The sequence below is a fragment of the Meles meles genome, chromosome 7 (genome assembly GCF_922984935.1).
Source record: "Meles meles chromosome 7, mMelMel3.1 paternal haplotype, whole genome shotgun sequence".
NCBI classification, from domain to species: Eukaryota; Metazoa; Chordata; class Mammalia; order Carnivora; family Mustelidae; genus Meles; species Meles meles.
The window spans coordinates 95,591,159-95,606,454 of record NC_060072.1 but is presented as its reverse complement, the minus strand read 5'-3'; the positions used below and the strand labels follow the sequence as shown (position 1 = coordinate 95,606,454).

Here is a 15,296-nt window from a genome sequence, read left to right as displayed (position 1 = left end):
GGCTCAGTCCCAAGACCTTGGGATCATGACCTGAGCTGAAAGCAGACACTTAATCGGCTGAGCAACCTAGGCACCCCACAACCATTATATCTACTTCCTGGATTGTCCCCGTATAATTATATTGTACCCTTGTATCTTTTTATAGTCTGTTTTAACATCTAGTTTGTCCAATATAAATGTTGTTACCCTGGCTTTCTTTTTTTTTTTTTAAAGATTTATTTATTTATTTGACAGACAGAGATTACAAGCAGGCAGAGAGGCAGGCAGTGAGAGAGGAGGAAGCAGGCCTCCTGCTGAGCAGAGAGCCCCACATGGGGCTCGATCCCAGGACCCTGGGATCATGACCTGAGCCAAGGCAGAGGCTTTAACCCACTGAGCCACCCAGGAGCCCCCCCCTGGCTTTCTTTTGACATCCATTTGCATGATAAGTGTTTCTTCATGTCCTCACTTCTGATCTGTAGGTGTTTTTAGGTCTAAATTGAGTCTCTTGTAGGCAGCATATATATGGGTCTTTTTTTTTTATTTGTTTATTTACAGCATAACAGTGTTCATTGTTTTGGCATCACACCCAGTGCTCCATGCAGTACATGCCCTCCCTATTACCCACCACCTGGTTTCTCAACCTCCCACCCCCCCCGCCCCTTCAAAACCCTCTGGTTGTTTTTCAGAGTCCATAGTCTCTCATGGTTCATCTCCCCTTCCAGTTTCCCTCAACTCCCTCTCCTCTCCATCTCCCCATGTCCTCCATGTTATTTGTTATGTTCCACAAATAAGTGGACCATATGATACTTGACTCTCTCTGCTTGACTTATTTCGCTCAGCATAATCTCTTCCAGTCTATATGGGTCTTTTAAAAAAAAATCCATTCTGACACTTGCCATCCTTTGATTGGAGTGTTTAGCCCATTTACATTCAAATAATTATTGATATATATTTATTGCCATTTTATCACTTATTTTGCCATTGTTTCTGGAGATTTTTCTTCTATCCTTTCTTGTCTTTCTCTCCTTCACGTTTTGTTGATTTTCTTTAGTCATATATTTGGATTTCTTTCTATTTATTCTTTGCATGTTTATTAGGGTTTTTGATATTTGGTTACCATTATATTTGTATATAACCTTTTCTGGAAATAGCAGTCTACATTAAGTTGATGATTGTTCAAGTTTGAACGCATTCTTTTTTTTTTTTTTTAAGTACACTCCACACCATTGTAGGTCTTGAAATCATGACCCCAAGAGGAAGAGTTGCAAGAGTTACTGACTAAAGAAACCATTGAGGCACCTTTGAATGAATTCTTTTCTCCTCTTCTCCCCATGTTTTAGATATATGTTATTATATTTTTTATCCTTGTTTTTGGTATGAGTTCTTGACTGATTTTTACTTCTTTTGCATTTCCTTTATATTGTCACTTTTGGTCTCTCCTTTCCACTCACAAAGTCCCTTTTAATATTTCTTGTGGGGCTGGTTTAGTTGTCATGGAATCCTTTAATTTTTATTTATCTGGGAAACTCTCTCATTGTATTCTGGATGATAGCCTTGTTGGATAGAGTATTCTTGGTGTAGATTTTTTCCATTCAGCACTTTGAATGTATCATGTCAGTCCTTTCTGACATACTCTGTTTCTCTTGAGAAATCTGTAGCTAGCCTTGTGGGGTTTCTCTTGCAAGTTAATGTCTTCTTTTGTCTTGTTGCTATTAAGATTTTTTCTTTGTCAGTATATTTTGCAAATGTAATTACAATGTGTCTTGGTGTTGGCTTGCTTTTTTTGATTTTGATGAGAGTTCTCTGTGCCTTCTGGATCTGGATGTCTGCTTCCTTCCCCATGAATTTTTTTGCTATTAGTTTTTCAAATATATGTTCTGCCCTCTTTTCTCTTTCTTCTTGTGGGTCTCCTATAGTATGAGTGCTATTATGTTTGATGGAATCACTGAGTTCCCTAAGTTTATTTTCGTGTTGCATAATTCTTCTTTCTCTCTTTTGTTAAGCTTCATTATTTTCCATTATTTTGTTTTCTAGGTCATTAATTCATTCCTCTGCTTCTTCCAGACTGATGTATGTTGCATCAAGCCTGTTTCCAGTCTCATTTATTACAGTCTTCATCTCTGATGGATTCTTTTTAACCTTTTATCTCTATGGTATGGCTCTCACTGATGTCTTCTATTCTTTTCTCAAGCCCAGTGAGTATTCTTACAACTGTTGTTTGAGATTCTCCATTAGATATGGTAATTATATCTGTTTTGCTGAGATTTCTAGCTGTGGCCTTGGGATAAATTCTCCCATCTTGGCATTATATTTAAGTCTCTGTCTTTTTCTCTGTGTTAGAAAAGCCAGTTATGTCTCCTGCTTCTGAAAGTAAGGGCTTTATGAAGATGAGGTTATTCAATGCCCTGGGCCTTGTGCTTCAAGGGATGTCTCCTGTGTGTGCTGCCTGAAGTCTGCTATGAGATTATGGCTGCTCTATCCTTCAGGCCAGTCCTCTGCAGAGGCACTCCTTGCATGCTGTTGGCAGTGTTTGGTTTTGGCCTGAATGTGGCAAGTTTTAAGTAAGTATGCTCTGGTCTGCTTATGAAATGAGACCTGTCACCACCTCCACCAGAACTGAGGCCCTAATAAACCAATGGTGTGGGGAGGGCTTTGTGCTGATCTTCTGGGTGTGGGACCTGTTGTTGTGGGACTGAGGGAAGCTTGACTGAGAAGAGCAGTTCACTTGGAGTGCAGGGGCTTGGTGTAAGCAAGTTAAGTAGCCAGTGTAGGTAATCTGCTGCTTCCTGAGGGGGCTCTGTGTTTATGCTGAGGTCTTGGTAAGGGAAATGGTGCTGGTCAGATGTTTTTTTCCAAGAGAGATGTCTCCATGAATGCCGTCTCTCAGAGACTTCCTCCAAGAAGTATGAATAATTTCCCCACTGTGTGCCCCAGGCACGCTTCAGAACACTGTTTCCACACTGTCTGCCCCCAGGTTGTTTTCCTGCCTTCTCTCCAGGAGCAGCAAAGTGGCTCTATCCTAGCCAAGCCCCCTGTCCTGTACAACTCAGGCATCTCTTCAATACATGGTGTTGAGGAAAGTGGATAGCAACATGCATAATAAAGAAACTGGACCACTTTATTACACCATACAAAAATAAATGCAAAATGGATTAAGGACTTAAATATAAGACCTGAAACCATAAAAATCCCAGAAGAGAACACAGACAGTAACTTCTTTGATGTTAGCTCTAGCACCTTTCTAGATAATGTCTTCTTAAGCAATGGGAAAAAAAAACCCCAAAATAAACTATTGGGACTTTATCAAAATAAAATATCCTGCATAGTGAAGGATAATCAACAAAACTAAAAGGCAACCTATGGAATGGGAGAAAATATTTGCTATTGACATATCTTATAAAGGGTTAGTATCCAAAATAGGTAGAGAATTTATAAAACACAACACCCAAACCCAGAATAATCCATTTAACAAATGGGCAGAAGACAAGAATAGACATTTTTTCAAAGACATCCAGATGGCCAACAGACACATGAAAAGATGCTCAACATCATTTGTCATCAGAGAAATGAAAATTGAAACTACAATGAGATATCACCTCACCCCTGTCAGAATTACTAAAATTAACAACACAAGAATCATCAGGTGTTGTTGAGGATGGAGAAAGGGGAACACTCTTACACTGCTGGTGAGAAGGCAAATTGGTACAGCCATTCTGAAAACCAGTTATGTATGTTCTAAAGAAATTAAAATAGAGCTATCCTATTATCCAGCAATTTCATTACTAGGTAGTTACCTAAAGAATACAAAAATACTAATTCAGAGGGATACATGCACCCTGATGTTGATAGCAATATTATCTACAATAGCCAAATTGTGGAAATGGCCCATGTCCAACAATCAATGAGTGATAAAGAAGATGTGGTATATATTTACAATGGAATATTACTCAGCCATAAAAAGAATGGGATCTTGCCATTGCAATGACATGGGTGGAGTTAGAGAGTATAATGGTAAGCAAAATAAGTCAGTCAGAGAAAGACAAAAATACCATATGATTTCATTCATCTGTGGAATTTAAGAAACACAACAAACCACCAAAGGGAAAAAGAAGAGAGAGAGAAGCAAGCCGGGAAATGGACTCTTTTTTTTTTTTTAAATATTTTATTTATTTGACAGAGAGAAATCACAACTAGGCAGAGAGGCAGGCAGAGAGAGAGGAGGAAACAGGCTCCCCATGGAGCAGAGAGCCCAATGTGGGACTCGATCCCAGGACCCTGGGATCATGACCTGAGCCGAAGGCAGAGGCCTTAACCCACTGAGCCACTCAGGTGCCCCGGGAAATGGACTCTTAACTATAGAACCAACTGATGGTTACCAGAGAGGAGGTGAAGGGAGGAATGGTTTAAATAGGTTGTGGGGATTAAGGGGTGTACATGTACAAGCACCTGGTGTTGTTAGGAAGTGTTGAGTCATTATACTGTACGCCTGAAACTAATATTACAGTGTATGTTAACTAACTGGAATTAAAAATGAAAAAAAACTATAAAAAATGAAAAAAAATTACACACATTTGATGTATACACCTTTATGAGTGTGTGCATTGACAGATATTTTGAAGCCAGTCGTATTTCTGGCAAGTGGTCATAATATATTATCACTTTTAAAATATTGCTTGATTAGGTTTGGTACATTTTATTCAGACTTTAACATCTACATTTATGGAGGATACTGGTTTGAAGAATTTTGAAATGTATTTGTTTGGTTTTGGTATTGGGATAACATGGGTCTCCAATGAGTTGGGAAGTACTTCTTTCTTTTCTAATTTTCTGGAAGAATTAATGGAAGATTGGTATGATTTATTCCTTAAATGTCTGGTAGAAAATACCAGTGGAGACACCCAACCAGGTGTTTTCTTTGTGGGAAAGATTTTAATCATATTTTCTTTTATTTTATTTTATTTCTTTTGAGTGTTAATCATATTTTCTATTTCTTTAATATTGGTTGTTGGGCTCTTGAAAATATGCATTTTTTCTTTTCATTAAGTTTTAAATTTTAATTCCAGTGTAATTAACATATAGTGCTATATTAGTTTTACGTGTATGAGGTACTGATTCAGCAATTCTGTACATTACTCAGTGCTTATCTTGATAACTGTACTCTTTAATCCCCATCACCTATTTCACCCATCTCACCACCCATCTCCTCTGTGGTAATCATCAGTTTGTTCTCTATAGTTGATTCTGTTTCTTGGTTTCTCTTTCTCCCTCTCTCTCTTTTTCTTTTGTTCATTTGCTTTGTTTCTTATATCCTACATATGAATGAAATCATACAGTATTTTTCTTTCTTTCTTTTTAAAAAGATTTTATTTATTTATTTGACAGAGATCACACGTAGGCAGAGAGGCAGGCGGAGAGAGAGGAGAAAGCAGGCTCCCCACTGAGCAGAGAGCCCGATGTGGGGCTCGATCCTAGGACCCTGAGATCATGACCTAAGCCGAAGGCAGAGGCCTTAACCCACTGAGCAACCCAGGCACGCCAGTATTTGTCTTTCTGTGACTGACTTCTTTCGTTTAACATTGTACCCTTTTGAGAAATCTACTGATGTTCTCATGTTTTTCTTTTATGTTTTAGTTTGTTTTTTCTCTGAATGATTTAATCATATTCTCTTTATTTTTGTTTTTTAGCAGTTTGACTATGGAGCATCTAAAGGTGTGTTTTGTGTGTGTGTGATTTATCCTGATAGTCTGCAGTGGATTCTCTGGATTTTTTTTTTTTTATCTGTTGTTTATTTTCTTTCATTATGATGGGAAAATTATCTGACATCACTTCAGATATTTCTTTCTCTCCAATTTGCTCTTTTCTTCGGGGATTTCTATTACACATGTTTTTGAGTATTTGATATTGTCCCTTTACTCTGAAATGGCCTACTTTTTTCCCCACACTTTTTTTTTACTTACACTTAATTTGGATAATTTCTGTTGGCTTTTCTTCACTTTCACTGATTCTTTTTTTTTAAAGATTTGTTTATTTACAGCATAACAGTGTTCATTGTTTTGGCATCACTGATTCTTTCCTAAACCATGTCCAGTAGGCTTATGAACCCCTTACAGAATTCTTTATTTTTGTTAATGTTTACTCTAGTTCTAGTATTCCATTATGCTAAAAATAAAAACAAATTTTCTTTCTGTTAAAGTTTCCCAATTCTTCAGGCATGTTGTCCACCTTGTTCATTAAATCTTTCAACAGAATAATCATAATTATTTTATAGTCCCTGTTTGATAATTCCAACATCTGTGTCATTTTTGAGTTAGTTTCAAAATTTTGTTTTGATAATAGGTTTTTTTCCTTCTTGCTTTTTTGTGTGTATTGTAATTTTTGATTGCATGTTGGAGATCACATGTAGACAAATAGTAGAGTCTGAGATAAATAGTACTTATACACAGAAATGGGAATGCATTTTCTTCTGTAAGGCTAATGGTAAGTTTATTCAACCTAGTCAGGAGTTGAGCTGAATTTAATTTTTGTTGTTGCTATCAATATTTTCAGTGGACCATAATCTTCAAAATCCTTCAATTGTGGGCTGGTATTATCTTGTGTGTAGTGTGGTGGCTCAGTTGCTAAATTCACTGATGTTGATTTGGGAAAATGTCCCAGAGGGGAGGAATGCAGTGGCAGATGTGATGATGCAGGCATTTGAAAAACATGGGAAAATAAATGTCTGCAAATTTGGTAGAGTTGATTGGTTATTGCCAAGTTGTTTTGATATCTTGATGAGAGATAATGAGAGTTAAGGGATGCTAACAAGCATTTAATGGCTATTTATGAGAGCCAGAGGGTCTACCTATGTTGTAGGTTACAAAGAGGCCCTTATCTCTTGTAGCTGAATGATAGACATAGTTGAGTGAATGTTGATCTACTTGTTAGAATTTAGAACTCCAGAGATATTTGAATGCTTATCCAAGGCAGGTAAGTTATGAAGCTCAAGACCTTGATGGGGAAAGCATGGATACAAGAAACATGGAAAGGGCATATCTGGATGAATCATTCTGAAGATTTTGACTTTGTAGCCTGTGAACACTTTGAATTTGCAAAGGTGGCCCACCCTTCCCTAGCAAGAGCTAGGTGGAAGATGCTTCTGAGGCCTCTCTCTTCTATAAGTCACCAGATGCTTCCCTCAGTAGTTGTCCCCAATTTTTCTCCTGGATGCCAGGCTGATAACTAGGATTAAACCTAGTATTATCCAGCTGAGGACATGCTGGGCTTGATAAAGGACAGAAGAACCTATGCACTAGGAAAATTGAAAGAATTGACTAGCTTGTACTGGCAGAAGTCGGAAAAGTGTTCCTGAGATTGGATTTTGATCAGGGTCCCAGAATGTAATACTGGCTGAGAAAGAATTTATTGACAACCTGAGGATGTGGGTCTTAATGTCCTAGCAAGGACCTCATTTTACTGTTGGGGTGGCTAAAGCCTGAAAAAGCAATGTGCAGCACTAAGTGATGTGAAAATACATGACTTGCCCTGAAAGATGGTTATGGAAGGAATAAAAAGGCTGAGGTAGGTAGAATGATGTAAAAACATCAGATCCACTAGAAGATTTATTCTACAGGAGGGGCAATGGGATGCATTCACCAGGGACATAAGGAATGTGCTGCTGAGAGGGATATCTGCATCACCAGAAAATTCAGTAATGACACTCATTCATCGGGGATGATGGTAGGACAGATGGTCACAGAGCTGGGATTGTTAATTTTCATGGGTATGATGGGACCCAAAGAGAGTAGAGGCCAAGTGGCTCCACTTGACTGTCAGAAGCATTTACAAGGATTGTCAAAGTCAGTGAGGTGACCAAGGGACTCGAACTGCAGGAAGTTGTGGAGATAGTCAATAGATCATAGCATCCTAAGGCCTCCCTAAGTAGCATCTGTAACACCTCCAATATCCTCAATTTCACTTATGAATGTATTCTCTAAAAGTCAGGCACACTTTGCCACACTCCAGCTTTTACAGATTTTGGTCATTGTTAACAAGGTCTAAGATATCCCTTCACTTGATTTTTCCTTTATTTTTTTATTTTTAAAAAGATTTTACTTATTTATTTGACACAGAGAGAGATCGCAAGTAGGCAGAGAGGCAGGCAGAGAGAGAAGGGAGAGCAGGCTCCCCGCTGAGCAGAGAGCCCAATGCGGGACTCAATCCCAGGACCCTGAGATCATGACCTGAGCTGAAGGCAGAGGCTTAACCCACTGAGCCACCCAGGTGCCCCCTGATTTTTCCTTTAAATTGAGTCCAAAGATTCCTTAGTTAACAGTTTTCCTTCTGATTTCAGCTCTCAAATGAGAATCAGAAATGTCCTTGTGAACAATCATGAGATTCCATGCTGTCCCCTAGAGTAGGAAATATTTTCTGTAGGAGATGCCAGAAAGAGATAATCTTTAAGACTATAAAGTGGAGAAGCTTGAGAAAGCAAATTGGTGAAAACCTGAGAAAGATTATCTGGAGTAGAATTTATTTTTGTGTATGACCTCATAAATTATACTTTCTGGGAAGTACCTAGGAATTTCTGACAAAATTTGCCTACAACTTTTTGATAGTTATTGGTAAGACGAAGAGGTTCATGTGGAAAAATAGACTTATTCATTCAGCTGATCACCAAATTTATGATAAGCAAAATAATTTTTAATCAGATAGTTCTTTTTTGTATGTACTTTAAAGATATTTTCCCTAATTTTCACCTTTATTAAAAGATATGTATCAGAAAAATATCTTTGAATATCTTTCTCTTGCTTGCAAATTTGAAATAAAATTTTGATACATATGCACAATCCATTGATAGGAGCAATTACTTTGAAAGGGATTTCAGAAGCTCTATCAGTCGGAGTAACTTCATGAATTTCATTCAGAATTTTCATTGATTTTGAGGCCATTAAAATGAATAAAGATACACTATTTTCCTGATGACATCCTTGAAAGCTTGTTTTACTTGTTTGTTCCTTAGAGTGTAAATGAATGGGTTCAATAAAGGGGCAACTGAGGTATTGAGCACAGCTACTCCCTTATTGAAGGCAACTCCTTCTCTTGCTGAGGGCTTTATGTACATGAAGATGCAGCTGCCATAAGAAAGGGAGATGACAATCATGTGGGAAGAACACGTGGAAAAGGCCTTTTTCCTTTGTTGAGCAGAAGGGATCCTGAGGATGGTCCGGACGATGTTTGTATAGGAAAGAATCACCAGTACCAGGGTGACCACCAAGGTGACAACTGCTAAGATAAAGTCAAGCAGCTCCAGGAATCTTGTGTCTGAGCAAGATATTTCTAGGAGGGGTCCATAGTCACAATAGTAATGATTCAGCATGTTGGAGGCACAGAAATCCAGCTGACTGGTGAGGATGACTGGGGATATGATGATTAGAAATCCAGCCAACCAAGAGCAGAGAACCAGCTGGATGCAGACCTTGCTGCTCATGATGGTCAGGTAATGCAGGGGTTTGCAGATGGCCACATAGCGGTCATAGGACATGGCAGCCAGAAGGTAAAACTCTGTGGCTCCAAAGAAGATGGCAAAGAAATACTGAGTGAAACAGCCAGCAAAGCTGATGGTCTTGTTGCCAGTTGTGATGCTGAACAGCAGCCTGGGAGTGAAAGTGGTTGTAAAGGAAATTTCTAAGAAGGAGAAATTCCGGAGGAAGAAATACATGGGAGTCTGGAGGTGGGAGTCCAGTAGTGTAAGGGTGATGATTGACAGGTTTCCAATGATGCTGAATATGTATGTGAGGAGGAGAAATATAATGATTACAGGTTTGATCTCTGGGATGTCTGTTAGTCCCAACAGAATGAATTCTGTCAGAAAGGTTTGGTTTTTCATTGCTAACCTTTGCTGCCTGTGAAGCTGAGAAGGAGACAAACGAGTGATGAGAAGGATAGCAAAGTTCAGAAAAATTGAGTGAGGATGTGGATTTACCTTGGAATTTGCTCATGGGGAATTCTTTTGTCCAGCTGACTAAAGGAGAATGTTGGTCTCAATCTAGCCCTTCACAAAATCTGTATGATAAAGTTCCCATTTAGGAGGTTTTATTTCTGAGACCTTTTCCTTAGAACAACACATGGCCACCCGGCACTTCTTAATGCATATTGTATATTTTTTCTTTTCTTTCTTTCTTTTTTTTTTAGAGATAGAGATAGAGAGAGCATGTGAATGAGGCTGAGAGGGGAGGAACAGATGGAGAGGGAGAGAGAAAATCTTAAGCAGAATCTATACCCAGTGGTGGAGCCAGTGCTGGGCTCAATCTCATTATCCTGAGATCATGACCTGAGCTGAAATTAAGAGTCAGATGCTTAACCAGCTGAGCCACCCAGGCACCTGGCATATTCTGTATTTTCATTTTTACTCTCTTTTTCTTACCTTTCCTCTCATATCTATGCAGCCCCTTTCCTATGATAGGAATGTCCCTTCTTTCTTCAGCCTTATTGCTTTAGTTATTTGCTTCATTGTTGTCCTCCTCAACATACTGGATATCTGTCCTCTCCTTTTGCTCTATCTGATGACAATCCCCAGCTGTGCAATGCAGGAGTGGCTAGTTCTTTTTATGTGTTCTGGCTTTTGTGTCTGGCAGCAGGGCTTGAGAAAGCTTTGGAACATTGTATTCTTTTCTGTATGAAGCCCTTTCTCCTGGTTTTAACTGATGGGAGAGAGATAAGAGATATCTAATAATTCCAGGAAAGCTTTCTTTAACTGCTTTAAATACTCAGAGACAAATGTTTATCTAGACCTGGATCCCTTCTTATACTCTTTCAGGTTCTAGGACATAGATAAAACTCTGGTGTAGAAAACTAGGGAAAGGTCAGCCTGGTCCTTAAGATTAGAAGGATTCCTCCCAGGAAAGAACTTGCTAGGTTCAAGGATGCTTTTGGGCATTTACCTTGTGTTCTGATCTTCCAGATTCCTCAAAACTAAGGAATGTCAAGGTCCTTTCTGAGGTGAGTGCTTATCTGGAACAAATTTACAGTGGAGTCCATCCACGAACGTGGATCATTGTTATCATTGGACTATAAGGGCTAGGAAATGTCACACTCTGACTGGGAGGCTCAGACTTTTGTTCACTAGCTTCTGGTCTTTGATGAATTATTTAGACTGTCATTCAAAAATTTACATTCATGGGGTGCCTGGGTGGCTCAGTGGGTTAAAGCCTCTGCTTTCGGCTCAGGTCATGATCCCAGCGTCCTGTGATCGAGCCCCGTATCGGGCTCTCTGCTCAGCTGGGAGCCTGCTTCCTCCTCTCTCTCTTTGCCTGCCTCTCTGCCTACTTGTAATCTCTGTCTGTTGAATAAAATAAATAAAAAAAACTTAGAAAAATTTACATTCATATTTCACATAAATACCAGCATAGGTGTACATATCTTTGAGCATATTCATTTCATCATTGTTTGAAATATTGAAAAATTATAAACAATAAAAATTCCACCAATAGGTGAATGCCTAAATAGGTTATGATCATTCCTAGTTGTAATAAATGGGAGGTTGATTTGTACTGCCTTAGATATAATTACAGCATATTGTTAGTGAAATTAACAGTTGTTACTCATAACATATTGTGTGATTTTATCTGAGTGAGGAATTGGAAATTTATATGTATATTTCTAATTGCATAGAAAATAATCTGGACGAATACCACATGATTAATGATAGCTATTTCTGGAGTGCCACTGAACAAAAGATGGAAAGCTTTTCCTTTTACTTTATACCCATCTTGATGGGTATAAAATTAAAAAAAAATTAAAAAAAAGCATGATTTGTAATGGTAAAAAACAGTAGCAATCACAATCAGGTCTTCTAATCCATCATCATAGAAGGGGTAACATTGATGACTGTGAACATACTCACTTTTGTCACTTAGGAAAGATGATGAGAGATTTTACCTGTGGATGCTGTGGGTCAAAACTGCGATGTCAGATGTAGATGAAAAAGTAGAATAAAATGTAACATACTTTCTTTTCTAATACTGATCCATAATCTATTTTCTCACAGGGCATACAAGCTTCTTGAGCACTAGTGTGAGAAGAAATAGTTTCTAGCTCTTGCTTGCTACTGCTCTTTCTACAGTTAATTCAGATTAGAATTGGATCCATAATTCTTGAAGATACTGCCTTATATCAGCTAATGGAACCCTTTAGTATTCAAAGTCCACTTTCTTCATTTTGTCTCAAGACCTGTTATGGACTTGTCACTTTATACCAGTTTGAGGGTACACATTTTATCTAGTAACTGAGCAGAGACATTAAGGGATAAATTACTGCCCTGGGGATCCAGGTCTAGGGAAGTCTAATTAGTCCTTAGAAGAAATAATGTTGGGGAAAAACATTTGACAGGTAACTAGGGAAGATGTTCCAAACAGACTCATGAGGAAGTTGCCACAAGGGTATCAGTTACAGCATAAAAGCCTTGTGGGAACTGAAACAATAATGATGATAACAATAGTTTAAAAAATGCAACAATATCAGTTTCTTGAGCAGCTTACTTGAGCTGGGCAGAGTTGCAGCAACTTCCATTCCTTTTATCATTTTATGCTTACAACATTCGAGACAGTAGTTACTATTAGGCTCTCAGCTCACTTACTTATTAGGTGTGTGACTTTTAACAAGTTGCCTAGCCCCTCTGTGCCTCAGCTGCCTCATCTCTCAAATAGTGTTAAGAGTAGTACCTGTATCATGTTTGTCACATGAACTAAATATGTTAATATATGTGGAATGCTTAGAAAAGTACTTGGAATATAGTAACTACAAGACAAGTTACTATTACTGCTATTACTATTTTACCCATTTTGTAGATGAAGGAATTAAGTATCAAGAAGTTATGTAACTTTTGCAGTCACACAGCAGGTACCCTGGATTATTGGCATTTGAGAGCAGGTATGTCTAATTCTACAGTATGCTCCAAGCCTCTTCAGAAGCATGAGGGATGTAGAAGAGGTGTTTGCTTCCTATTGTCAGTGGCATTACTCTATCACTATAGAGAAAGCTCTGGATTTTTTTCAGATCAACATCTTTCCTCCCTGTGTTGGACTGTTGTTCTTGATTCCTGCTTTCTGACAGAAGGCAGGATATTCTACATCCCTCTTCCTTTTCTCCATGGGGTTGAACTTCCTTCCTTCATGGCCCCTCATCATTTCCTTTTGGATTCTGCATTTCTAGGCTCCTTCTACCCACATACTGGCAATCCATCAATCATTTACATGGCAATGTCAATAGCAGACTGATCTCCAAGGATCATGGAGTCTGTGAAGAAGAGGCCCATGGTGTGGTGTTAAGAAGGGTTTTGGCTAAGACACCAAAGATTCTGAAGTTTTTTCTTGGATCTGGGGAGAAGAAGATTCTGTTTTCAGGGGTAGTCTGAGGTAAATCTGGTAGTTCATGAAGTTTGTCTTTAGTATTCTATGGTGAACAATTTTTCAAAAATTTACTTTTTAGCCATAGGCAGAGAGATCTAAGGAAGAATGTTGCAAATACAGGGTTTGAGACTGATAATGTGTAATTTCCCAAGAGTCTTACATCCCCAAGACTCTTGGTAGAAAAGACTCTTGGGGGGGCTGAAGGACAAAGATATATCAACCAAGACAGATGATATATTGGAAATATATGATGCAGAGGAGAAAAGGATGAGAAGGTGAAGAAAACAAAGGTGGTATAAATTTATGAAAGAAGAGATAAATACAGTCTATTCAGAGGCCTACAGAGAGCGCTTATTATTATTATTGTTTTTATTTATTAACATATAATGTATTATTTGCCCCAGGGGTACAGGTCTGTGAATCATCAGGCTTACATACTTCACAGCACTGACCATAGCACATACCTTCCCTAATGTCCATAACCCAGTCACCTTATCCTGCCCCCCCACACCCCAGCAAACCTGTTTGTTTTGTGAGATTAAGAGTCTCTTATGGTTTGTCTTCCTCCCGATCCCAATTTATTTCATTTTTTTTCCTTCCCTACCCCCCATGACCCTCACCCTGCCTCTCAAATTTCTCATATCAGAGAGATCATATGATAATTGTCTTTCCCTAACTTATTTTGAGAGTGATTATTTTACATTCAATATGTGGGATCAATTCCTCCCAGCCCACACTGCCCTAAGAGACTCTTTCTTGGACTTATTCTAGAAAGAGCCATTCTTTGACCATCAATAATTGGAGCTTTGGGGGCACCTGGGTGGCTCAGTGGGTTAAAGCCTTTGCCTTCGGCTCAGGTCATGATCCCAGGGTCCTGGGGTTGAGCCCCGCATCGGGTTCTCTGCTCCACATGGAGCCTGCTTCCTCCTCTCTCTCTGCCTGCCTCTCTGCCTAGTTGTGATTTCTCTCTGTCAAATAAATAAAAAAAATAATTGGGGCTTTGTTGGCATGAGGTTTGAGCTGCCACAATTATAATTTCTTTCCTAGGTATTTATACATGGTGTCTGAGTTTGTTAACTGAGGGTAGTTGGGCTGGAAGAAGAGTTGGATTTCATGGGGCAGGCATAAAAAGCCATGTGAGAATGGATGAATGATCAGAAAACTAGTCTATGTTACAAGAGGGTGAGACAGCAATAATGAAATAGAGACAGAAATAGAAATGATAGAGATGGGGCATGAGAGAAAGGGAGAGAAAGCAACTGATGGCAGCTTAAACTTGTTATATTTGGCTGTACTTGTTGAATCTGGCCTCTGAGATGCCACTGCAACCATTTCTTATACTTCTTTGAGAGAGTTTCTTCTATTTACATCCAAATGAACTGGACTACCAAAAAGTTTGAGAAGTTCTGCGTGTGGCAACCCAGGGTAGAAAGAATACCTAGTGCATGTGTGCTGGGATTTGTAAGGAAGTTATTTGGTTGACTTGAAGTGGTAGGTGGTAAATCTTAGTTTTCTCTAAGCACAGGGACTCTGTGTGATAGAGCTCACTTAGATTGGCACCAAGCAAGTGGAAACTGAGATTCAAGCATAAACCTAGACAGTGTTGTACTTGGGAGATGATATAATTAATAATTTGCCTATTTGCTTAATTCAGATGATTCTTACACTGAAATGAAACAAATGATTTTTAAAAATTAAATTCAATTAGCCAACATTTGATACATCATTAGTTTCAGATGTAGAGTTTAATAATTCATCAGTTGCGATTAGAGGGTTGGGAGCAAGATGGCAGAGGATTAGGAGACCTAAATTTTGTCTGGTCCCAGGAATTCAGTTATATAATTATCAAACCATTCTGTACACCTATAAACTAAAGAGGAGATCAAAGAAAAAAATAGCAGCAATGCTATGAACAGAAAATTGGCCACT

The 15,296-nt window shown here is 38.7% G+C and overlaps 1 protein-coding gene across 1 annotated transcript; it reads right to left on the bottom strand.

The window, feature by feature from the left end:
- Positions 1-8,908: 8,908 nt before the first annotated feature.
- On the bottom strand, positions 8,909-9,847 carry LOC123946455 (olfactory receptor 6C4-like). The gene has a single exon (XM_046011841.1). The coding sequence runs from the start codon at positions 9,845-9,847 to the stop codon at positions 8,909-8,911; it is 939 nt and encodes a 312-aa protein (XP_045867797.1).
- Positions 9,848-15,296: the final 5,449 nt, after the last annotated feature.